The 25,995-nt window shown below is 38.9% G+C and overlaps 1 protein-coding gene across 4 annotated transcripts in view; it reads left to right on the top strand.

The window, feature by feature from the left end:
* Tango6 (transport and golgi organization 6 homolog) overlaps nucleotides 1–25,995 on the top strand; it is a 216,388-nt gene that overhangs the window by 107,110 nt on the left and 83,283 nt on the right. For 3 of the 4 annotated variants that reach the window (XM_004843232.4, XM_087212952.1, XM_021256790.2), the window contains exon 15: nucleotides 16,385–16,525. In XM_004843232.4, the coding sequence (XP_004843289.3) occupies nucleotides 16,385–16,525 (141 nt within the window). Of the gene's footprint in view, nucleotides 1–16,384; nucleotides 16,526–25,109; nucleotides 25,217–25,995 lie in introns of those variants that run through there. The other variant, XM_087213038.1, reaches the window with a different exon arrangement.

Here is a 25,995-nt window from a genome sequence, read left to right as displayed (position 1 = left end):
GGAGAGAAGAGTATCGCAGACTGCAGGGAGAGCAGCACAGCCAGTCGGCCTTGGACAGCAAGGCTGCATAAACACCTGTGTTCTCCAGACCCCTCAAGATCAGCGAGGGAAGGGTGGACTGAGCAGGCTCAGAGAACCATGCAGCCCCACTCTAACCAGCTGGCTCTGCTTTTCTCTTTCACTGAGCCCTCTCAGGATTTCATGTAAAAACAAGGTTCTGCTGCTTTAAAAAAAAAAAAAGGATTTGACAAATCACTCCTTTAGGCCATTACCTGCCCTAGAGAGGACATTTTCTCACATGTCACATGTCATGTCACACACACCCAAATAACCTCCTCACCACTGACAGAGAAAACTCTGGTCTTTCTTTGAGCCTACTTTCATGAAATGCAATGAGAATGTTTGGATGTCTGTACAAATCTCTGAACTCAGTTGTCCAATACACAGCCCTTAACCATTATGAGAAACATTGTAATTACAGATGAAAAAGGTAAAACCATATAGAGTTATTTTAGGCCAATAGTTTTCAATTTTTTTTTTAAGCAGTAGAATTTATTTTCAAATGAAATCTAACAAGGCATCAAAAACTCAGGTGATTTCATTTTCTTCTTTGTGCCTTTTCACTTAAGGTTTTTCACATTTTCTATGAACGTGCATTGCTTTTATAATCAGAAGAAAATGTTTTTTAAATTATATGGCTGTTTAGGGAAACAGAATTATTTCATGATAACAAGGTTCAGGGACTAGTACAGATTGAAACAGATGGCTCCCTTTGTTGTAGTCCCCCCTGTTGACCTTTTCACAACTAGGGATTACTAAAGCACAGAGTGACCATGGCTTTTTCACCACGAAATTATATGAGGACAGCAGAAACCTTACTGACAAACAGATGTTTTTCCCAAGTGGCGCTTTTCTTAATGAAATGGTTGCTTAGAAACCAGACCATAATAATAACTTTTCTATATTTAGTCTGTAAAGTGATTCAGTTTGCAAAGTTATTAAGTCAGAGCATACTAATTAGATAGAATTGAACATATCCATTATTTCCTGTCTTACAGTTCAGCATCCAAGTGGTTAAATCAGCCGCCACATTTCATGCAGCATGTGTCTGTCCAGATGCTGTTCGTGACAGGGGACTGACAAGGAAAATGACAGCTCCTAGAGCAACCCTGTTCCACTGTTAACTGGCTCTGCAGTGGCACAGTGGGCTTGCTCTCTGGCCAGCATGTGTTAGGGCTGCTACATATAACACTTATTAGGTTGCTGAGAGGATCAGTTAGGTCAGTGGGTCAAGTGTTGTATGTGAAAAGTGAGAAGAAATTCAATTCAAATTAAGCTAAGTGAAAAAATAGATGGACACAAGAGTGAAGATACTTGTTTAGAATGACAGAATTTATATATGGAAAATCTGATATGCTATCATTTATAGCAAAAAAGCCTTGGGGTGCACCATATATATTAGGAGAATTAAAACCTTTAATCTTCAATTCAGACTATACAAAATCTAGAAGAAAATAGATTTCTGTCTTACATTTGCAGTAAAGACAAGACAGGTCAACTGAAAACAACTATCATACAGAGTAATGTATTTAAAATACCGTAGAAGCAATCATGAGCAAATGAGAAAGCCGGGAATTACCAAGCCAGCATCTTAAAGGAAAACCAGGACTCTAAGAAATAACTTGGCATAAGAACCCTCATTTATCCTGAGGTGTTTGCTTGACCTTAAGTTGCAGGTTCAAGGCCTTGAAAGGCAAGGTGCAGAAATGAAAGTCCAGGCCCAACTGGACGTGGGAGTTGAATAGAAAACCCTCCAACACTAAGAAATCACCACCATTTTATTTTTTATTTTTTGGTACCGGGGATCGAAATACCACCATTTTTTAAAGTTTTTCATTATCATAAACAAAACTCTTTAACAAGTAAGCAATAACTTCACATTTCCTCCCTCTTCTGTAATAATTATTTAAACCTAGTAATGAGTATATAGTCACATAATAACATATGAAACAAGGTCTTAGTGGACTTCAGATATTAGAATTGTCACACAAATTATGAAATGTACATGCTTATTACTGTATTTAAAGAAATACAAATAAGCTTGAAAATGTCTTCAGGGAATAAGAAACAAAAAATGGTCTTAACAAAATTGAAAAGTCACATGAGACATAAAAAATAGAATAACTGAAACTAAAAATTCAGTATGTGGAACAAGGGAAGAGGGAGGGGGAAGAGAGAAGGGAAAAAAGAATAGGAAGAAAAAAAATGGAAACAAAGCTTTTGTAAATGGGGAGAAAAAAAGGGTTGAAGGGAGGGGAGGGGAATGAAGAAAAAAAGAATCAAGATATATTATGTAGAAATTCCCTATGATGAATGTGATCAATATGTATGACAAATATGTACTAATAAAAAATCCAAAGTTAAAAAACTCAGTGTATGACTTGTGCAGCAGAAATAGCTGAAGAGAGAATTAATGAACCAAAAAGAAGAAATTGGGGAGGGGGGAAGAAATTTGGAGAATGCAGCACAGAGAGACAATATTTAGTCTCTTTTGTTTTGGTACCAGGGATCGAACTCAGGACTTTGGGCTTGCGAAGCAGGCGGTGGAACCACTGAGCTAAATCCCCAGCCCAGACAATATTTAGTCTCTAGATGGAGAAACCAAAAAGGAAAGATTAATAGTTTTGATCCCCTAAAAATTTTAAGCTCATTTCTGTAAAAAACAAAAAACAAAAAAACACAACTTTATGGATGTGCACGATGACTCATATCTATAATCCCAGAAACTCTGAAGACTGAGGCAGGAGGATCAAAAGTTTCAGGCTAGGGCCAGGGATTTAGCTCAGTGGTTCTGTCACCTGCCTTGCAAGCACAAGGTCCTGAGTTCAATCCCCAGTACCAAAAAAAAAAAAAAAAAAAAAAGTTTCAGGCTAGGGCTAGGGATTTAGCTCAGTGTTTGTGCTGCCTGCTCTGCAAGCCCAAGGTCCTGAGTTTGATCCCCGGTACCAAAAAGAAAAAAAGTTTCAGGCTAGCCTAAGCAATTTAACCAGATTCTGTCTTAGAAAAGAAGAACCAGGAGTAGTGGTATGAACCTATAACCCCAGCATTCTTGGAGGCTGGGACAGAAGGATTACAAATTCAAGCCCAGCCTGGGGAATTTAGCAAAACCCTGTCTTAGAAAAGCAGTGCAGGGAGGAGACCAAGAAGACAGTGTGAAGACCCTAAATTCAATCCTAGTACCAAAATAAAGAAAATAAAACAAGTTAAAAATTAAAAATAAAGGGCTGACAGACCAGGATGTAGCTCAGTGGCACCATGCCTGCCTGGCAAACGCAAGGTCCCGAGTTCAATCCCTGGTACCAAGAAAAAAAAAGACTGGAAATGTAACTCGGTGGCAGAATTGTCCCTGTGTTCAATCCCCAGTACTGCCCTGCTCCAAAAGAAGTGTTCCTAAGTTCAATCCTCAGTACCACACACTCACAAAACAAAACTTTAACTCAATTAAAATGGAAAGTATAATTTTAAAAAGGTGTACAAAAAGGACAAGCATAAATTTATTGAAAGAGAAAATAGATTTGTGGTTGCCTAGGGCTAGGGGTTCTGGTGAAAAAAGGAAAATTACTCATGTCACTAAAAAGAAAGTGATTCATGGGTTGGAGTTTCTTTTTGGAGTGAGGAAAATGTTCTGGAATTAAATAGTGCTGATGGTTGCACATCTTTATGAATATCCTAAAAGCCCCTGAATTATACACATTAAAATGGTAAACGTTATGGTATGTGAGTTATATCTCAGCAGCCCTGTTTCTTTGTTTACAGGATGAGCAAACAGTTAATTCCTTTATTATATAAAGAACTCCCAAAGATTTTAAGAAAAATATCCAGTAGATCAATGGGTAAAAACCATAAATAGGTATTTTTAAAATGGGAATTTCCAGTACTGGCTAAATATAGTGAAACAGTCACACCTGCACACTATCGCTAAGAAAATTAATTGAAACATTTTTGGAAACCAGCTTTGAAAATGTTTGTATCCTTGGGAGCAGTTATTTCTGGAGAATCTGCCTTACAGTATAAATGGGAGGTAGGTGTCTTTGGTAGTTCTAAGACAGCCTATGAAATCTTTCCACTCTGAGTAGTTGTACAAACAGTCCCTGGAGCAGCTCTCAGTTGAAGAATATTAGTGCTTTTGGCAGTTCAGCTCATTTGTCCATCTTTAGGAAGCCTCACCCTCGTTCCATTCCCTTTTTTATTCCCTTCTGTCTGTGCCATCATTATGCACAGAACATACAGTATTAACTCATGCTGTCTTGTAATCATTGGCTAATTTGTCGTCTCTGTCTAGACAGACACTGCTGATTACATTTGTATCACCAAGTAACCCTACCTGGCACATAGTAGTCATCCTGTTAGTATGTAAATGCATGAAAATATTGTTTCCATTGCCTTTAGTCTAAAGCTGTTTTCCAAGCTTTATAATTTATACCATAGCTTCAGATTACTTCTCTATATTCTTGTATTACTGTTTGGGTTTTTTCAAATTAATTCTTTTCCTTCTTTTAACTGAATTAATTTTTGAAGAAATTTTTTCTGTTTCAATTACCCTAAATAATATTCCTATTAAATTTGTAAACATTATCACTGGGTCTTTTTGAACTATCTAATGTAAAAGCCAAGCCAAATGGGAGAATAAGCCTCTCTCATCCTACCAAAGAAAGACTTAAAATTGCTAAGCAAGATGACACATGCTTATAATCCCAGCTACTTGGGAGGCCTTGGCTGGAGGACAAGAATTTGAGCCCAGCCTGGGCAACATAGCAAGACCCCCATCTCCAAAAAAAAAAGTCAACAATAAAAACACTATGTGTATATATTTATTCAAATAATGATCTATGGAAGAAAGAACACCAAAATATTTTTGCTGATTTCAGATTTCATGTAATTCTTTTTGAAACAGCTTTATTGAGATTTAATTCACATACAGTACTCTTTTTGGGGAGGAGGGGGATACTAGGAATTTGAGCCTTGGACCATCACACTGAGTTATATCCACAGCCCTTTAAAATTTTTTAGTTTGAAATAGGATCTTGCTAGGTTGCTAAATTCCCTAGGGTAGGCTCAAACTTGCAGTCCTCCTGCCTCAGCCTCTCAGACTGGTGGGCTTACACGCTGGGCATTAGGCCTAGCTTACACTCTTTTAAAATGTGTAAACAAGTTGCTTTTAGTATATTCAGAATCGTGTGTCCATTGCCACTGTCAGATTCAGAACAACAGTTTTATTATTCTGAAAACAAACTGCCCCACTCTGCCTTTATTCCTTGCAGTTCCATATTTCCCACAGGTGATTTATTTTACTTTATACTTTTTTAAGGTATTTGAATCTTTTAAAGTGTCCGTGTATTATTTCTATCTTTAGGGGAAGAAAAATTTAAGTTGTTTTGTTGTGGAAGCAAAGTTAGCTTTCTGTTGTTGTTTGGTGGTTCTGAGGATGGAACCCAGGATGCAAAGATCCTTTCCCTCCGTAGGTGTCCTGTTATAACTCACTACTTAGTACAGTACAGGATTTGAACCTGAGGCATTAAAGTGAGGTTAACACCTTGTGTGGAGCTAATAGAGCCCCTAACTAGGCGTGGTAATGCCCCCAAATTATAGGCAGTGTTCATGTGAGTAGGTGCACTTTTCAAGAAGAAAAGGGCTCTTTGGCAGATGTTTTCGTTCAATACTGGGGATTGAACCCCAGGGCTTGCACATACTAGGCATGTACTCCACCACTGAGCTACATATATATTGTTTTTAAACTTTATTTTGATATGGGGGAGGGAGGAAAAAGGTAGGAGAAATCTTACTAAGTTACCTAGGCTGGCTTCAAACTTGGTATACTAGGCTGCCTCAGCCTTCTGAGAAGCTGGGATTCCAGGCGTGTCCCACTGTGCCCTGCCCTTTGAAGGACTATCATAGTCTTTCTGCTTAGTTTCTGTATGAAGCTACAATTTTAAGCCCTGTGTGTCTCATTGCTGATTTCACAATGATCACTTTCTCTAAGCCAGTGCTAGCCTGGAGTTCCTATCACAAGACTTGCCCAAGGATCTCATCAGGACATCTGCTAGCTTAATTAAGGAAAGAGTTTAGAACAGCTTATATCTTGCCTCTGTCACGGACTGGTTCCCCAGGCTCAGGACATGTCTCCAGCCCACTAGCTGTTCTTTAGGACCCTGGAGGATGTGAAAGATCAGTCCTGTCTTGCTAGGGCTACAGGCCAGGTGATAACTTTCCTTAGGAGTTTTTGGCTTTCTCCAAACTAGTGAGATCCTGACACATCAGTCAGCTTCACTGATTCAGCAGCTTCTCTGCGTAGGCTTGAGAGGAAATGCCAGGAGAAAACCTAAGAACAAATGAACCCAGTGTTTGGGTGGTATTCCTCTTACCAGGACTACCCATCTCTGGGTTTTCAAAGGTGTAAAGAGTGTTTTATTTTCTTACTTAGGTTCAGCTGAGTGAATCAGCTCAAAACTTTTCTTAGATATCAGAATCCCCTTTTCTTCTTACCAGTAAATATTTCTTTTGATAGCATAAAGAGAACGATGACATGATTTTTCACTCTTTGAAAGCTATATAAAAAGAATTTAATGAATGACAACTTGCTTCTTTCTCATTCATGATCAGCTGAAACCTGTCTTCTAATTACAAACAGCAGTGATTACTTTCAAAGTAGAACTAATTGCTATATTTCCTTCCTCCTACCCTCCCTCACTTCCTCCTTCCTCCCTTCTCCCTTCCTCTTTTCCATTAGTCAGTATTAGAGCATCTTTGTTCTTATACAGCCGAATCCGTGATCATCATGATGTTCTTGACACAGTTTTCCTGACTTCTGTTCTCTTATTTCTTCCCCTCTGTTATCATCTGTAGGTATTTGATAGAGGCAGCCCTGACAAGACAGACTATGAGATTTTCAGTACTGTTGTGGATTTTGTTTATTTGGGGAGGATAGTAGACTAAGAGACCTAGCGTGCTTATAGTAGCCTATAAAGATGTTGCAAAGCCAGATGTAGTGGTGCACCCTTGTAATCCCAGCTCTGAGAGGCCAAGGTGGAGCAAGTTCAAGCCCAGTCTGGGCAACTTAGTGACTTTAAAAAGACTGTTAAAATAAATAAAATAATGGAAAAGGGCTGGGGATATAGCTCAGTGCAAAAGCCTAGGTTCAATTCCCAGTATAGGGTGGGGGAGCAGAATGGAGCTGTGTGAGTCACAGGATAAAAAAAAAAATCCAAAATTCATTAAAATCTAGTTTTCCATGTCCCTTTTGTATTGCTGTTCTTTCATTACTAAAGTTGGCAGAATCTCAAGTTAGAATCATTTGTGAATTTAATTAACATTACTACCTCCCTTTCCACATACTAAATAAAGGTACCACGTAGGAACAAAGCATCCTCTAAGAACCCAGAGGCAGTGGAGAAGCTGAGGGTTGGGATCCTCTCCTTTCTCCCACCTTTGAGTTGTCAGAAAGTACAGTGTTTTTTTGTGTTTTTTTGGCACCAGGTATCAAACTCACAACCTTGCGTTTGTGAGGCAGGCGCGGTGCCACTGAACTAAATCCCCGGCAGAAAGTACATTTTATGGAGTGAGGCTAATCTTACATATACATTGAAAATGTAAGCTTTGCTATCTTTAGGGTTAGTATCTGTGAAATTAGCTATTTCAGTAGTTATTTTCTCCTAGGCATCACCATGGTATAGCAGAGTAATTGAGCATGGAGGATGGCAGTTCTGCTCTGCAATAGGGCATTTGGTGTTCTCCACTCTGTTCCTCAACTTCTCCCTCCATAAAATTAATAATAATAATAGTACCTACTTCAAAGCATTGTTGGGGCCATTAAAGGGATAAATGCATATAGAGTATTTAGGACAGTGCCTGGCATATTTAAGTCACTCAGTGTATGTTAATGTCTTTGCTGTTGGCTTTTATTCATTACATTTCATGATCAAATGATTCGAGTAAGTATGGCTGTCAGTAAATACACTTTATCCACTCACTTTTGCCTTTTCCTTCCACAGTGGGAATTAGAAAACAACTTAAGCCAGTATAATGGTGTTATCTTAGTGTTTGAATATATTACTTAAATCCTGATTTAAAGAGATAGACACTACTAAGTATAAATCTTCAACTGTTACCCTCATTGTTCATTGGTGTAACCCACTTTTTTCCTCAGGACTGAGTAACACTCACTCATTCAGAATCTTTATAAATTGTTAGGACCTGTTCACAGTTAATACAGTTTTGGGGCTTTAGAGAAGCTAAACATCAAATTGGTATGCTAGATGTTATCACTTACTCTGATTACAAAGACAGCCCAGTTATTCAGTTGAGTTCCACATACTTCCTCGATTTAATAGCCAACTTCCCCAGTTTGTGCAACTTCCTGGATTCTTAGTGCTGAAATTACTGTTAGTTTCCATAATAATGAGAGCTCTTAAATGTACCAACTGAAGTATGTTGGTACTAAACTACTAAAGGGTAGTATTTTCCTTATTTTCAGAGTTCTACCTTCCTTGTCTTTGTGACTTAGAGCTGCAAGAGTACAACACAAATTGGTGATTATGTTTTCACGATCAAAAGAAAAATTTCCCTGTCTCTAACCATTTTTTTTTTTTTGGAACCAGGGATCGAACTTGGGACCTTGTGCTTGTGAGGCAGGCAGCATCTAACCACTTCTCTTAACCATCACTCATTGTTCTTTTGCACTACAGCTTTCTCTACAAATTAATATATACTTTCTTGTCTTTCTAGTTTAAAAAATTAGCTTATTTTTCTTAATTATTTTGAACATAGTTTCTAAAACTGAAAAATCTTGTCCCTTACCCTACTTTTTAAGGTAGCAAAGTTTTATTAAAGGTAGGAAAAGAAAGGGTCTACAGAGTGACTTTGCACCAAGAAAAAGTAGGAAAAGAAGCACACCCTACAGTGTGAGTGAGGGCAGCCACCATGTGAGAGAGAACACAGTTGGCCCTTACCCTATTTCTTAACCCCAACTTCAGTTCTAAGCCCCAGAGATTATAATTTTCAACTCTCTACCTTTTTCAAGTAGTTTCTTCTAGTAATTATCTCCCCATTTCTAAATAAAATATTTATAATAATCACTCTATTTTGAAAACTTTGAACATTATCTAATTTGCTGTGTGAAAGGTGTGGATGTAGTGTACATACATACTCAGATCCCTTCTCCTGACATTTTTCCTTCACAGATTTTGGCTAAATCATTGGGCAGTGTTTACTGCTGGCTATGTGGATATTTATTGCTGACCACAGCACAGTGATCAGTCTTTCTTGTATATGTGCTTTATTTTTCCACTTAGTCATTGCTGAATTTTTCCAGGTGATCAAGTAGCTGTGTCAAATTTAATCATTTAATCCATCTCTGTCTTTTTCCCCACACTTAAACCTTTCACAACTATCCCATTCTCTTTTTCCTTGTTTGTGGGTTTATACCTTTTTTATTCATTAATTATCACTTTAGTGAGATTTCATGAGTAAGAGAATAAAAATGTTTGTGGTCATTCTGCCCATGTTTAGTTGTAAATTCTTTCCTAGTCAACAAGTTTCCCTCCCTAGAAACTAATATCATTAGTTTATTAAATATCCTTCCAGAAATGTTTGGTATATATTTCCCTTTTGTACACAAATACAATTTGAGTTCTGTACACACTGCTATATACTTTACCTTTCATTTATGAACAGATATTAGAATTCATCTTATGACAGTTGTTAAAAAGCTGCTGCTCCTTTTTAGAGGGTGATGGATGGATGCATTATATTTCAGTACTGTATATGAATGACTGTGATTTACCAGTCCTCTATTTATGAACCTTTGTTTCAAGTCTTCTTTATTATAAATAATGCTAGAGTGATTATTTTATGCATAGAAAATTTCTACTTATGCTTGTGTTAGCTATTAAAATAAATTCTTAGAGTAGAATTTCTGACTTACCACAAAATTTAAATTTTTAAACGTAACTCAACATTCTTACAAATGTAAGACATTCTGTGAAATGTAAAATACTTGATTTTTTTCCCATTTAGCTCACAAATATCAAGTCATTTTCTCCCCTTTTCTACTATTATACTACAGGGGCAACCAAAACAGGTTTAGATACCAAATAAGCTGGTACTACCCTTGGCAGTATGTGGATTTCCCTTTACATTTAAGATGTGCTGTATTATTTTATCTCATTTTCTTCTATCTACAAGCCTTAAAGAGTAGACATGAAATATTTTCTTTTAGTTTTTATAGTTTTTTAAAAATTTAAGTTTTTGTCTGATACATAAAAAATAAAAATTATACATATTTATGCAGTACCATGTGATGTTTCAGTACATGTATAAAGCACTTTTTGAGATATAGTTCATATACTATACAAATTTATTCCATTTAAAGTGTACAGTTCGCTGGTTTTTAGTGTATTCACAGAATGTGTAACCATCTTGATAGTCAACTTCAGATTTTTTTTTTATCATCCCCAAAAGAAACTTCATATCCATTAGCATTTGTTCCCATTTTCCCCCCAAATCTCACACCCTTCGATCTACTTTCTCTATATATAGGTTTGCCTAATCTGGATATTTTATATAAATAGAATCATACAGTATGTGGGATTTTGTGTTTCTTACAGTTTTGTTTGCCGGAAATACCTGAGAAGTTGAAGTGAGTAGGTGGTTTTCCAGGCTGAATGAATATTTTGGGAGATTGTTAGCTGCCCAAGTTAGTTTTGAAGTAAAGATGGTTTGGTAAGTTCTGAGAAAGAGCCAGTCAGCAAAGACATTTAAAATCAGATCATCTTTCCTATAATGTAAGTGCACTATGTAAAGTGAGACTACACATAACTCCTTTTACTGCTGAAGGGCTGGCAAAATCTCTGAGCAGCACTCCATCATCTTGAAGTCAACATTATTTCAATCAAAACACATTTCTGGCTTTCTAAAAAACAAAGTTGGGCTGGGGATTTAGCTCAGTGGTTCCAGTGCCTGCCTCGCCAGTGCAAGGTTCCGAGTTCAATCCCTGGTACCAAAACAAAAACAAAAAGTTTCTGTAGAGAGAAAGTTATTTTGCAAAATTGACCATATTTTATTGCAGGAAATACTTTCAATAATATTTTTTCAGTTGAGTTAATACTCCTGTATCCTATGCTGTGCCTCCAAACTGAATGCTTTCCTGAACTCTTGCCAGTTTGCGTTCACCTTTACCTTCTATACATCTTATCTATTGTACCACATCTGGAAATGTGTGGTCATTTTCCTGTGATCAGAGCAAGAGGAGGTATCTCTCACACAATCATTGGTTTTCATTGCCAAAGGGATTAATGTGTCATGCTTCCTTGAAGCCTGTGCTGCCCCAGAAATTACCCCATTTTCAGATTCCAAGGAATTATCTAGTATGAGGGGCCAAGGATCATCTGAAGGTTATGACCTCAGCATGTCACAATTAGAAAACTTTTCTAATAAGAAACAAAAACAACTACAAACAAATTTTATCCATTTTGTTGTCATAGTCTTAACCATCATATATGATTTTCTTGACTGCTTGATAAGTTGGGAACTGCCCTTATCCTCCAAGGATTTATAAACTCAGAGGTAGCAACTGTATCTTAGAAAGTAAAACTTAAACAACAGTCAGAGGGCCATTTGGCAGCAGTCTGTGGAGCAAGCCAGCAGGAAGACAAACAATTGCTAACACAACCAGGATTGTGGGAAGCAAGGAAACTGTCCTTCGTCGTTGGCAACCTTTTAATGGAAGAATAGGAAAACTTAAAGCCCCCTATTAGAATTTAAAATTTAGCCTTATAGGAAAAATAAAAAAAAAATCTGACAAAAAAAATTTTGGCAGGAGTGGGGGCGGGAGACAGGGTCTTGTTATGTATCCCAGGCTGGCCTCAAACTCATGACAGTCTTGCCTCAGCCTCCCAAGTGCTGGGATTACAGGTGTGTGCCACCATGCCTGGCTGAAAAAAAAAAATTCTTAACCAAAGAATTCCTTTGGTTGAAAAAAAATACTGACAAAAACATCTGAGAGTATATATTAGCTTATGTGTCTAAACAGTCTACTGGGTAAAATGCAGTTGATCAGCCAGCTATGTTGGTGCATGCCTATAATCCTCACATTCTGAGAGGCTGAATCAGGAGGATCACAAATTCAAGCCCACCCTGCGCAGCTTAGTGATTAAACAAAACTGTCTCCAAAGAAAAATTTTTTTATTGCAGTTGGATTGATTTGGGGGCTCAAGAATGCCATCAGATCTTTTCCTTTCTCTCCCTTGCTCTTTTGTCTTAACTCTTCTGTATTGGTCTCATTCTTGTATTAGCTTTCTCCACATGATGGGCACTGTTGTAGTTAGGGTTTTGCAAGGGAAATAGATTTAATATAGGGCACATAATTTATAGGATTACTTTATGATATTTATCCAAAAAGTCAAATGCAGAGGAGTCCAAGAGATTAATCACACGCTAGAGGCCCAAAGGGCCTGAATCCCACAGCAATGTCCCACACAAGTGCAGCTGAAGGCCTAGAGTCCCAGGCAATGTCCTCCACGAGTCCAGCCAGTGACCTAGAGCCCACGGCAATGTCTCATACTTGTCCATATTTCGGATCTGGACTCTGAAGGCCCAAAGGCCAGTGGTGGAAACCAGAAAACCTATGCTGGTGGGGTGAAGGATTTGTGCTACCAGGCTGAGGGATCTACATTGGAGCCAGGAAGTGATGCTCGCAGTGAAGATTAGAGCTTCCCTGACAAGAATAGCAGCCATTCCCAGTGACAGCGAGGCCCTGAGCTCCTCCAACGAGAAGAGCCAAGTTCGAATCAGGAAAACCATCCGCAGCAAGCTTCTCCTAGAAAAATCAGCACCCCACGATTTCCCCACCAGTTCTCTTTTTATGGCTATTGGCAACAATCCTCAGGTGGATCTTCCATGCCCAGACCATGCTGATTCAGTTCACTTGGGCATTCCAAGCTGACCATTAGTTAATCCACCACAGCCACTAACAGCTCCAAGTTAATAATTTCAAATAGGATATAAACAACAACAACAAAAACCAAAACAAAACTTGTCTTTCCCAGAATGAGTCTTGTTGCTCATGCCTAAATCAATCATTGTGGTGGGGAGAGAGAGTGTTAGCCCACTGAAGCCGCAAAGGCTGAGAGTGGGGAAGCCAGCTTTCCCGAAGGAATGCCAGGGAGTTGTTGCCAGGAGACAGAATACATTCTGTGCAGAGCCACATCCACTGCAGGGAGGATATTAGCAGCTCATCTAGTAAGGATAATATGATCATAGAAGTAAATAACTGTTTTCTGCTAAATGCTAAAGAGAGAAAATAGGAATAAACAACAGTAGAAAAGGCTTTAGTAATAGATTTAGAAAAGTTAGACGTAGATCAAACTTTTTTTTTTTTTTTTGGCACCAGAGATCGAACTCGGGACCTTGCGCTTTTGAGGCAGGAGGCGGAACCACTGAGCTAAATCCCCAGCCCGATCAAACTTTTATAGAGCATTCCCATTTTCCCACTGTTTTTAGTTGCAAAGCACAACTATATTACTAAAAGGAAACAAATGCACCAGATCTTTGAGTTGGGAACTTCTGATGAAAAAGTGCTTATGATAGCTGTAGCTCTCTGATACATACTAGGCCTTGTAATATATCAATGATACATATCTGCCTGCTGGAATTGCAGTTAGCACCTTCCAATTCACTTTTTGGACTCTTTCGGGCATGGTGACGCAGGTCAAGTGTGGTAGCACACACCTGTAGTGCCAGCACTCAGAAGCCTGAGGCAGGAGCATTGCCACGAGTTTGAGGCCAGACTGGGCTCCATAGTGAGACACTGTCTCAAAAAAAAAAAAAAAAAAAACTTGAAAGGTGTTTCTTTTTGCTCCTCCCTGGTACCAGGGATCAAACTCAGGACTTTGCGCTTGCCAGGTAGGTGCAGCGCCACTGAGCTAAATCCCTGGTCCCCTTTTGCTCCTTTAATAAACACTTCCTTTACTTTTTTTTTTGGTACCGGGGATCAAACTCAGGTCCTTGCGCATGTGAGGCAGGTGGAGGAACCACTGAGCTAAATCCCCAGCCCCCTCCCGTACTTTTTTTTTTAAACAGGATTTTGCTAAATTGCCCCAGCTAGGGTCAAACTTACCATCTTCCTGCCTTAGCCTCCCAGAGTCTGAAATTATAGGCATACCCTGCCACACCTTGCTTCATTCACCTTTTTCTTAAGCCACAGACTTTTTTCCTATGGTAGAATGTTCTCTAACTCCACCTTGAATCTCCAAGGACTTCCTCATCACTTTACACAATAGAGCAAACTGCAGTGACTGTGTCACTTTTTGCCAACAGGGAACTATGTAATTCAGGTTTTGCCACAGCCTGAAACTCTTAAGATCAGAACTTCTGCTCCTGTAAAATTGGAGCCCACATGAGAGGCAATATGGGTTAGGGCCACATGCAGAGACTTCTTTGGAAACAAAGAAAAGGTGGGGGTGGGGAGGTCAGAAAAGAAGAAGGGTAGACAGGTGCCACCTCAGCAGGCGCATGCCCTCCACAGCTCATCAGAGGTGCAGTAGAAAGACAGTGCATGTGATTTATAAGAGAATGGAATCTGATCCTATATCACAGAAAACAGTGTATAGATGTTGCCTGCAAAGCTGTCTGGTTAGACAGGAGAATGGTAAACTCAGATGAAAAATAATTACAGATTTCTCAGCATTTATATTACTCCATCCCAATCCTGCCTTCCTGAATTCCTGAAATTTACATCACTTCTCTATTTTTGAGCCCTTTTTACTCACTCATTCATTGAATCTTTTAACAAATAGTAATTGACCACCTACAAAGTGCTGGCACTATTCTAGGCATTGGGGATACAGCAGGAAACAGCAAAATCCTTGACGTTGTGGAGTTGACATTCCACAGTGGAGAGCAGACAATAAATAAGGAAATAAATGACCTGTGAGATAATATGTATTAAGAAGAAAATGAAGCAGGGTGAGAGTGATAAAGAGTAGAAGAGGAAAGGTAACTGCTGCTTTATACTTTTATAAATATGATGTGTGAGCAGAGAGAGAAGACTGGGAGCAAGTTGTAAGGCTTCCTGGAAAAAGAGCTACTGAGGCAGATGGGAGCAGGGAGTGAGGCACCCAGAGGGCTGAGGACAGTGAGGGTTGGAGAATGTGATCAAAGAGGGGGTCAGGAAGAGAACGCAGGCAGTGTGTGGCTAGAGGCTACTCCTACTTAGGGGAGAAGGAAACCATTACAGGATTTGGACAGAAGAATGAAGGGACCTGGTTTATGCTTTAAACCAGTTGTTTCATCTGCAGTAAGGGGAAAGGGGTAAGAAGCAGTGAGACCAATTAGGGGAGTATTGAGAAAATCCTGACCAGACACCAGGGACCAGAGGTGGAGGGTAGAGGTGGTGAGAAGCATTCTCATCCTAGATATACTTTGAAAGTCCTGTTTCCCTCTTCATTTTGTCTTTTTCTTTTTTCTCAGTGTTCTCTAGAAGGATATAACCCTGTACCCTTTAATAGTAGAGAGAGAGAGAGAGAGCGAGAGCGTGTGTGTGTGTGTGTGTGTGTGTGTGTTTGAGGCAGGGGAGGCTGGGGGCTTTGTTATGGTCCTATCTGAGGACAAGTCTTCCTTCATCCCATCCTTGCAAGGGTGGTTCAGTATGGGTGGGCTCAGATATAATAACACTTTTGTGGGTTACACATGAAGAAGGCCTTGGCATGGATGGGAGAAAGGGTTCTAGGAAGAGGGACTCAAAGGCAGGCTCCTCCCTGTTTCTGTTGATCCAGGAACTCACCCATACACTTAGGTCTAATAGTCATCGTACCCAGAATGCTCTGAAAATGTTTGATTGTTGTCCTCACCATTGATAGTTTATAGAGAATAATGCCACTGAAGTGGAGAACAAAGCAGGCAAAGACAAGAAACACTACTATACTTCTATTATAGGCTTATATGTTGGCAGGGACAGTATAGTGTTCAAATCTTAGTATCCCAGAATCAGGAGAATCCCTAGTGGTCGCCTCCTGCTGCTGAATGAATCTCTGCCTTGATATGTAATCATCTAGCTTCTGCCTTAAGTAAGCATCCATAACCCATAGATCATAGAATGCCAGTGCTGTAAGGGACCTTTAAGGTTGGGCTGGGACTAGGCAAATCCAGGAGTCTGAACTCCCTGACTCATCTTCTTTCCACTCACTATATTGTCTCTTCAAATAAAGGGGAGCCCTTGCTACTAGAATTACACATAAGGTTAAATGTCTCTGTGTTTATCCCATCACAGGATACCTGGGTTTATTTGCCTTTCACACAGTAATGAATCCTTTCTTTTGGTTTTGAACCCTAGGAGTTGCCCTGCTCTCCGATGTGTACCCTGAGAAAATCTTGCTTGACCTATTGGCTCAATATGACAGCAGCAAAGACAAGCACACACCCGAGACCAGAATGAAAGTCGGGGAAGTTCTGATTCGAATTGTCAGGGCATTAGGTGAGTTTTCTTGTTCTATCCATCTGGAACAGGGCGGAGAAGTGTGCCTTTGAAACCAGCGTCTGTGTACTGAAAAGCTTGTTATAGTAGCAAGTGAGTGCAGATCATGGACTGAGGTGAACTAGTCCCTGTTTGAGGATTTAGCACATGTCCAGCAAACATGCCACTAAAAGAATGGCAGCAATAATACCCTCTTTCCTACAGCTGCCTAGTTTCCTCTCCATTGAGCTCTGTTGGGCTCCAGTTCTCTATGAAATGAGAGATAGAAGCTTCACACTTTTTTTTTTTTTGGTACCGGGGATCGAACTCGGGTCCTTGTGTTTGCAAGGCAGGCGGCGGAACCACTGAGCTAAATCCCCAGCCCCTAGAAGCTTCACACTTTTTGAGCAGCAAAAATATAAAAAGAAGAAGAATGTCCAGCAGGGAAGGAGGAGCACAAACTCTTGTTGAATGTCTATTGTGTGCCAAGTTGGCAAGCTACGTAAGCTCATCTAATTTTCCCAACAAATCCTATAAAGAAGCTGTTATTAGGCCCATGTAATGGGTAAAGAAACTGTGGCTCAGATGCCTTCAGCAGTTTGTCTAAGACTCATTCAGCTGGAAAGTGGTGGTGCAAAGAATTGAACCACAAAAAAGAAGAGGAGGGCCGGGGATTTAGCTCAGTGGTTCTGCATCCTGCCTCCCAAGTGCAAGGACCTGAGTTTGATCTCCGGTACCAAAAAAAAAAAAAGAAGAGGAAGCCAGGCATGGTGGCACATGCTTATAATTCCAGCACTCAGGAGGGTTGGGAGGCTGAGACAGGAGGGTCACTGTGAATTTGAGGCCAGTGTGAGCTACACAGTGAGCTCAAGGCCAGCCTGAACTATATAATGAAACTCTGTCTCAAAAAAATTCTAAAAAGCAACTTGCAAGAGGCAACGCTAGGCCAGTGATAGCAAACCTTTTAGAGACCAAGTGCCCAAATTGCAACTCAAAGCCCACTTATTTATCACAAAGTGTCAGCGCTGCAATTGAAGCTGAATACTGACTTTTTAGCTTAGAAAAAACAACTGTTATCTGCTGCTCAGCTGCTGGGGTGGCTTGGCTCACATGATGACAGAGAGGGCTTTGTATGCCTGCTGCAGCACGCGTGTCAGGTTCACCCCTACCCCTCTAGGCTGTACTCCTCTATGTACTGCCTGGATTCAAATACAGAGCACTTCTCACTGGCTGTGTGATCCTGGAAATGTTTCTTAATGCCTTGGTGTCTCAGTGTCCTCATATATAAAATGAGGATATTAATAGTACCTACTCATAGGGTTGTTAACAAGCTAGGAGGTAGGAGAGTAAAATCAAAGAAAACAATTGTTTGTTCTAATGACAAAGGTTAAATTAAGATGAACTAATTAATCTCTCCATAAGCCAGTAGGTCTAGCTTAGATATATTTATACTGACCTATGTAAAATAGAATTGAGAAAAAGTATTTCTTTAATTTTTATTTCCTAGACTTAACCATTGACTGACACATTGAATATTGCTGTAAACGTTAAAATGAGGCAAACCATTCACAAAAGTGATGACCAGTGTGTACATTGTTCAGTATGTTGAATTATGAAAATTAGGTTCTGTCTGGGGGCTGTCCTCTCACCACGCCTGACCTGTATTAGATTGTGTTGTGAAGGTTAGCCACCAGTGGCTAATATTTTGGCTTATAAACTACCATGCTAACCTGGACTTCTTTCCTTACATAAGATCAGCACTTTTCAGGCACTGATACGTTTGTCCTTGGCTTTGTATAGTGATTCCATCATATCTCCACTAGCATGTTAACTAAAGCAGAAAGGGAAGAAGTGATCTCAACTTTAGTTTGATTTGACTGATTTGTCCATGAGCTATAGTAAAACCTGCAAATTTAATCTAGTAGGGAAAGATTTTGGAGAACAAGCTAGCCTTTTGCCACTTACATCAAGTAACCACATTGAATTGTCTTCAACTTCATTTCTAAGGATTTATAAAGATTCCATATAACCATGCACTGTTCCTATAGATGTAGCCCTTAATTTTCCTAATTTCTGGATCCCTGTTCTGGCTAAAGATAATGGAACCTAAAACTCCAACGACATAAATCCTTTTGCCAGTAAAACAAGAATCTCACAAAAGTGAAATTTAAAAATATGTTTCCAGGGCCAGGGATTTAGCTCAGTGGTTTCACTGCCTGCTGCACAAGTGGAAGGACCTGAGTTTGATCCCCAGTACCAAAAAAAAAAAAAATATGTTTCCATCCTGCGAATATGTACAATTTTTATGTATCAGCTAAAAAAATAAAATTTTTTGCCAGATGTGGTGGCATACACCTGTAATCCCAGCCCTCGGGAGGCAGAGGCAGGAGAATTGATGAGAGTTCCAGACCAGCCTGGGCTACGTAGTGAGTTCAGGGCCAGCTTGAATTACAAAGCGAGACCCTGTCTCAAAAACAAAAACAAAAAATCCCCAAAATAAAATTTTTTGCTATGCTGAAGAAAGATGAACTTTGATTATTTGCCTCAGTACTGAATTTGGGTCTAAAACATACCAGACAAGTACACCATTATAAGAAATTGTCCTCAGCCAGACATAGTGGCACACACCTGTAATCCCAGCATTCTGGAAGGCTGAGGCAGGAAGAGCCCAAGTTTGAGCCCAGCATGGGCAATTTAGCTACTTAGTGAGACCCTGTCTCAAAATGAAAAATGAAAAGGATTAGGGATGTAGTTCAGTGCAAGGGCCTTGGGTTTAATCTCCTGTACCAAAACCAAAAAATACAAAAAATCCTTCTCATAGTAGGTATGAATGTTCAGCTCAAAGTATCACAGGATTGAGTGTAACTGCTGACTTCTATTTGTTTGTGGCATTGGAGTTGTCAGGTTGAGAAGGAATTTAAACCATGTATAGATAGCATCAACATAACATGTATTTCCTCTGTAACCTATGGTATAACTCTACCACTGGAGTGATGAGCACCGGAAGTGCACATTCTCAGTCTGCACTGGGCAGTCCAGATCATCTCCAGCAGTGACCAGTGGAAGTAGGATGAGGGTGCAGTTGAATGGGACAAGGATTTTACTCCTCTCCGTTTCAAAGCAAATTCCATCAATCTCAAAGTTCTAATCTTTTTGTTAGTTTACCCATCAAAGTATCCATCCTTAAACATAGCCTGATCTTTAATGGATAGTTTCTGATTCACATTATGGGTAGACCAACCCTACTCTGAAAATCTAAAATCAGAAATGCTCCAAATTTGAAGCTTTTTGAGCACTTAAAGTGATGCCACAAGTGGAAAATTCCACTAAATGAAACTTTCATTTCATTCAAAAAATTTTTGCCAGGTGTGGTGGCATACTCCTGTAATACCAGCACATGGGAGGCTGAGGCAGGAGGGGTGCTGTGAGTTCGAAGCCAGTCTGGGATAAATAGCGACTTCAAGGCCAGCATGAGTTTGTCTCAAAAACCAAAAAAAAAAAAAAAATTGTTAAAGATACTGTGTAAAGTTACGTTCAGGCTATATGTACAAAGGTATATATGAAATACAAATGAATTTTGTCTTTAGACCTGGGAACCATTCTCCAGATACTTCATATGTGTATTCAGATATTCTAAAATCTGAAATATGTTGGTCCTAAGCATTTCAGGTAGGGAATAGTCAGTCTGTATCACCTTATCTAGATGCCATAGATGAGATGATTTATTGAAACCCTTTAAGCAAAATTAAGCCCATTTTTGCAATACAGCTAATATTCACAGTTCCGTAATGTTATGAAAATCCTGTGAACAGCCACTTTGTAGGGCTTCCCTAAACTGTACTCTAGTTTCACCCCCCAGTCTTTGTTCTCTCTCTCCCCTTACCTTTCAGCAGTGAGAGTATTGGGAAAAGACCCACAGGTAGGGCCCGGGGACTTCTTGCCTACTTCCAGTTCCCTAACTACACCTGCTTGCCTTCTAGCACTAGCTGATGGTGGAAAAGCAGCAGGAGGTTGTGTTTTTTAAAAATTGAGGTATTACAAATGTAAAGTTCATAAAGTATACTAATTTTAAGAGTCTAGCCTTATAGTTCTTGACATATTTACCACCACCCAGATCAGAAACTTGTGGTAACCTTTTGTCCCTTTCTATCTCTACTTGCCCTAGAGCTAAGCTCTCTTCTAACTTCTTTCTTTTCTTTGTTTTTGTTTTTGGGAGTTTTTTTGGTGTTCATTTTTTGGGGAGATTTTTCCTCTGACTTTTTTTTTTTTTGATGGTACCAGGCATCGAACTCAGGACCTTGTGATTTCCAGGCAGGCGCAGTCCCACTGAGCTAAATCCCTGCTCCTCTCCCCCCTTTTTTTCTTCTGACTTTTTATTCATCAGTTTATTTTGATTGTTCTTCAAACTTCATTTATTTATTTACTTACTTATTTATTTACTTATTTATTTATTTATTGTACCAGGGATCAAACTTGGGACCTTAGACTTGCAAGGCAGGCAGTGGTATAACTGAACTAAATCCCTGGTCCTTTTTTTTTGGTACTGCGGATTGAACTCGGGACCTTACGCTTACAAGGCAAGTGCTGTGCCACTGAGTTAAATCCCTGTCCCTGCATTTTAATGGGATTAAATTTGCATGTTTGGGTAGCTTTTGGTTGAATTTTAGGAAGCAAGAACATTTCCCATTGTTGTAGGGTGTTGAGCACTTCAATTGTTTGTAGGTTGTACTTCCCATCGCCTACATCAGGAGGATGTGATGTCTGATTATCTCACTTTTAGTAGTGTTGAGATCTGTTATGATGCTTCCAGTGGGATCCATTCTTTAACCCTCATCTTAATGGTTTTAAGTAACCAGGGATAATCCTTGCCTAGATCTGTTATTTCACTGAGATTACATTATTTACAGGTTAGGAAACTAATTGTAGAGAGGTTTACTAGCTTGGCTAATGTCACAGAACTAATCAATGATGGATCCAAATATGAACCCAGTCAGTCTGACTCCAGACCATTCTCTTCTCCAGTACACTATATTCCATCCTGAATATGTCTTCTGTGTCATTAAGCATCTTTTTTTCTGTCATTAACACGGAAATTTTTCATATCCTCTAGAATTTTAATGACTGTGTGCTAGGTATCATTTGAATATATCAGTTTTTTTAAACTAACCAACTTACAGATTTCAATTTTTTTTCTGTATGAATTATATTGAAATGAATATTATAGGGCTAAGATGACATAGGGCTTTTAAAAATTATCTGCTAGGGTCAGGGATTTAGCTCAGTGGTTTCGCTGCCTGCTGCACAAGCACAAGGACCTGAGTTCATTCCCCAGTACCAAAAAAAAAAAAAATATCTGCTAGGTCTATTATCAAATAGAGAAAAAAATATCTTTTGAAAATTGTTTTTTCAGAGTAAATGGACTAAGAAACTTTTTATGTTATTGTGTTTTGGTTGAAATGAGGAAAAAGTCTTGTTTTAAGAAATATAATATTAATGTATTTTAAGTAACTTACAAGTGAAGAAATGATAAAGTAAATCACCTAGAAATATCTTAACAAAAATTTGTTTAAAGCTGCAATATTATAATGTGATACCTCAAAGTAATTTTAATTAGTTTCCAGAAATATTTTAAGGTTTTGGCGGAGGGGTTTTGGTATCAGGGATCGAACTTGGGACCTTGCGCTTGCAGGCCAGGGGGCCGAACCACTGAGCTAAATCCCCAGCCCGATATTTTAACTTTTAATTTCCAGATTAAAGCATTTTAATTTATGGACTTCCTCTTTCATAAAACGTACTGTAGTCTCTTGTATGTAATACACAACCCCAGAACTTAAGGACTTGGAACACAACCATTTATTTGTTCAGAATTCTATAATTTGGTAAGGCTTGGCAGGGAGAGTTCCTCTCTGCCTTACCTGGTGTTCTCTGGCCTCAGCTGTGGTTCCTGTATGTGTGTGGTGTAGGCTGGGGTTACTCAGCAGGTTGCACTCAGACTGAGCACCTCACTGCTTCTCTATGTCTGAATGCTCATCACTCAGTACAGCAGTCCAGACCAGACTTAATTTTAGCACAGTCAGTGGCTTCCTGGAGAACACAAGTAGAAGCTGCCAGGACTCATAAGAGCTAAACCTGGAATTTGGTATGGCTTCTGCCACCTTCCACTAGGGCCCACCTCCTAGGGATCCACTGTAGCTTTGAGTTTTTCCCAACTTTGTTCTTTAAAACAAATTTTTTTCTATTCTTGTCCCTTTGCATTTGTCCATAAATACTAAAGCCAAGCATGGAGTAGAGGCACATGCCTGTAATTCCAGCACTTGGGATGCTGAAGCAGAAGGATTGCCATGAATTTGAGGCCAGCCTGGGCTACATAGTGAGTTCAAGGCCAGCCTGAACTACAAAGCAAGACCCTGTCCCAAAAATAAGTAATTAAATAATAGTCAGATTATCCATTCTACAAAAAAACCCAAAATAAAACAAAAAACTCTGCCTAGATTTTAATTGAATCGAAGAAACAGCAAGATGGAGGTCTTGGTAACTTTATAATCTAATCTCAAAATTGACATCCCATTTATTTTGTGATAATCTGTGTTAGAAGTGAGTGAAAAAGATCCAACCTCCACTTAAGGGAAGGGAATTACACAGGGCATGAATTGCAGGAGTTGAGGATCATTGAGCACCATTTGAGAGGCTGTCTACAACACCTCCCTTTAACTTTTGGTTTAATTTGCTTGCATTTCTAGTTTATCTGGTGTTTGTTTGTTTGTTTTTGCAATACTGGGAATTCAACCCAGGGCCTTCACACTAAGCTATCTTCTCAGCCCTTTTTAAAGTTATTTTTTATTTTGAGGTAAAGTCTTGCTAAGTTGCCCAGCCTGGGCTCGAACTTGTGATTCTCCTGCCTCAGCCTCCCAGAGTAATGGGATTACAGGTTTACACTACCAACTTGGCTTTGTTTTTTTGGTTTTGGTTATTTGCAGTTTGGTAGATCGAACTCATGGGTTTGCACATGCCAGGTAAATGCTCTACCACTAAGCTATAACCCCCAATCCCACTTTTTTAGTTGTTTATTCTTCCTCCTCCTCCTCCTCCTCCTTCTCCTTCTCCTCCTCCTCCTTCTTCTCCTCTTCCTCCTCTTTGTCCTTCTCTTCCTCCTCCTCCTCCTTCTTCTTTTCTGAGATAAGGTCTCACTGTGTAGTCAGGCTGGCCTTGAACTCAAGGTGATCCTCCTGAGTGCCAGGATTACAAGTGTGCGCCACCATGCCCGGCCTCTAGTTTTTTGAAATAGAAGCTTACATCATTGACTTGGAACTTTTTTCTTTTCTAAAGTAAGCCTTAAAAATTATAAATTATTGCAGCCAGGGATGTGGCTCAGTGGTACCGCGCCTGGCTGACAAGTGCAAGATCCTGAGTTCTATTCCCAGTACCACAAAAAAAAAAAAAATTATAAATTATCCTGTAAGAAGAACTACTTTAGCTGAACTCTTTAAACTTATATATGTGTTTTTCTTTTCATTCATTTCGTCTTTTCTAATTTAGTTTGTTTTTTTCTATTAATAAGTTATTTAAAAATGTGATATTTGGCTAGGTGTGGTGAGATATGCCTATTAGAGAGGCTGAGGCAGGAAGATTGTGGATTTAAGGCCAGCCTGAACTACACAGCAAGTTCAAGCCTATACTACACAAAGAGACCCTGTCTCAAAAAAAGAGATGTTGTGCTTATTATTTAAACTCCAAATAGCTATATTTTCTAGATAGCTTTCTGTTATTGTTTTTTAATTTCTTTATGGTCAGAGAATATGCTCTATATTATCTATTATTGTAAATATATTAAGACTCGTTTATAGCCCAAGCAATAATATGATTGAATATTTTGTGTGTGCTTGGAGATTTGTTCTATAAATGCCAATTAAGCAGAGTTAGTTGATAGTGTTATTAAATTTTTCAGTACATTGAAATTTTATTAAAGTCTTTTGTCTACTTATCAGTTACTGAAAAAGAAGAGCTATAATGTGTCTTATTTCTCTTCTCAGTTCTGCCAGTTTTTGCTTCATGTATTTTGAAATTGTACTGGGAGCAGTTACATTTGGGATTAGTCTTTTTTTCTTTTTGGTACTGGGGATCGAACTCAGGACCTTTCACTTTTGGGGATTAGTCTTTTGATGTATTAACCCCTTTATCCTTGTTCTTTTTTACTTGTTCTGAAATCTGATTTTTGTGATATTAATATATATCGATCCAGCTGTTTTGTAATTAGTGTTTTTGTGATATATCTTTTTTCTTTCTGTTATCCCTGTCTTTTATCATCTGTCTTTATATTTGAAGTTAGTTTTTGTAGCCTCCATATTGTTGGATTTTACTTTTTTGTTGTTTGGGTTTTACTTTTTTTAATCCAGAATGACAGTATTTGTCTTTAATTTTAAATAGTCTAGACTGTTTATATTTAATGTAATTTATATGGTTATGCTTAATTATATCTTTGTGCTATTTGTTTTCTATTTGTCTTATCTGCTCTTTATTTCCTTTTCTCATTTTTCCTTCTTTCTTTCTTTTTTTTTTTTTTTTTGGTACCGGGGATTGAATGCGGGTCCTTGCGCTTGCAAGGCAGGCAGCGGAACCACTGAGCTAAATTCCTGGCCCTTTCCTTCTTCCTTTTGGACTGAACAAGTATGTTTTATTGTTGTTATTATTTTTTTTTAATTGGTGCTGGAGATAGGGTGCAGGACTTTGTGCATGCTAAATACAGGCTCTTCAACTGGGCTATACTCCCAGTCTGTTGTATTTATTTATTTATTTATTTATTTTTTGGCACCAGGGATCGAACTCTGGACCTTGCGCTTGCAAGGCAGGCACCCTAACCACTGAGCTAAATCCCCAGCTCTGTTTTATTATTCTTAATCTCTACTCTTGGTTTATTAGCTCTACCTCTTTGTTTAATTTTGTAGTCCTCATCCTAGGACTTTAATTATGATGCAAATGTTAGAATTTTTTGTTACTATCCTATAAGTCCTTCAGACTCTCCAACCCCCAACCCCAGGATTGAACCCAGGGCCAGGCAGATGCTCTACCAATGAGCCACACATCCCCAGCCCTTTTTTTTTTTTGGTACCAGGGATCAAACTCAGGTCCTTGCCCTTGTGCAGCAGGTGGCAAAACCACTGAGCTAAATCCCCTGCCTTCCCAGGCCTTTTAAAATCTTTTTTATCTCTTCAGATTAGACAGTTTGAATTGACACATCTTCATGTTAATGGACTCTCCTCTTCTTTCATCTTTATTCTGTTATTTAACTCATACAGTTAATTTTTTATTTTAGATATTGTAGTCTTCATTTCTAGAATTTCCATTGGTTCTTTTTATATTTTTTGTTTCTCATCTTTTCATTCATTAAAAGCATATATTTTCTTTTCTTTTTTCTTTTTCTTTTTTTTTTTGAGACAGGCTCTCACTATGTAGCATAGGCTGGCCTTGAACTCATGACAATCATTCCTGCCTCA

Source organism: Heterocephalus glaber, unplaced genomic scaffold (genome assembly GCF_053883595.1).
Source record: "Heterocephalus glaber isolate CG9 unplaced genomic scaffold, H.glaber_assembly_v1.0 deba00000071, whole genome shotgun sequence".
In the NCBI taxonomy this organism is placed as follows: Eukaryota; Metazoa; Chordata; class Mammalia; order Rodentia; family Bathyergidae; genus Heterocephalus; species Heterocephalus glaber.
The sequence above is the reverse complement of the archived record's forward strand: the minus strand, read 5'-3'. Positions and strand labels throughout refer to the sequence as shown.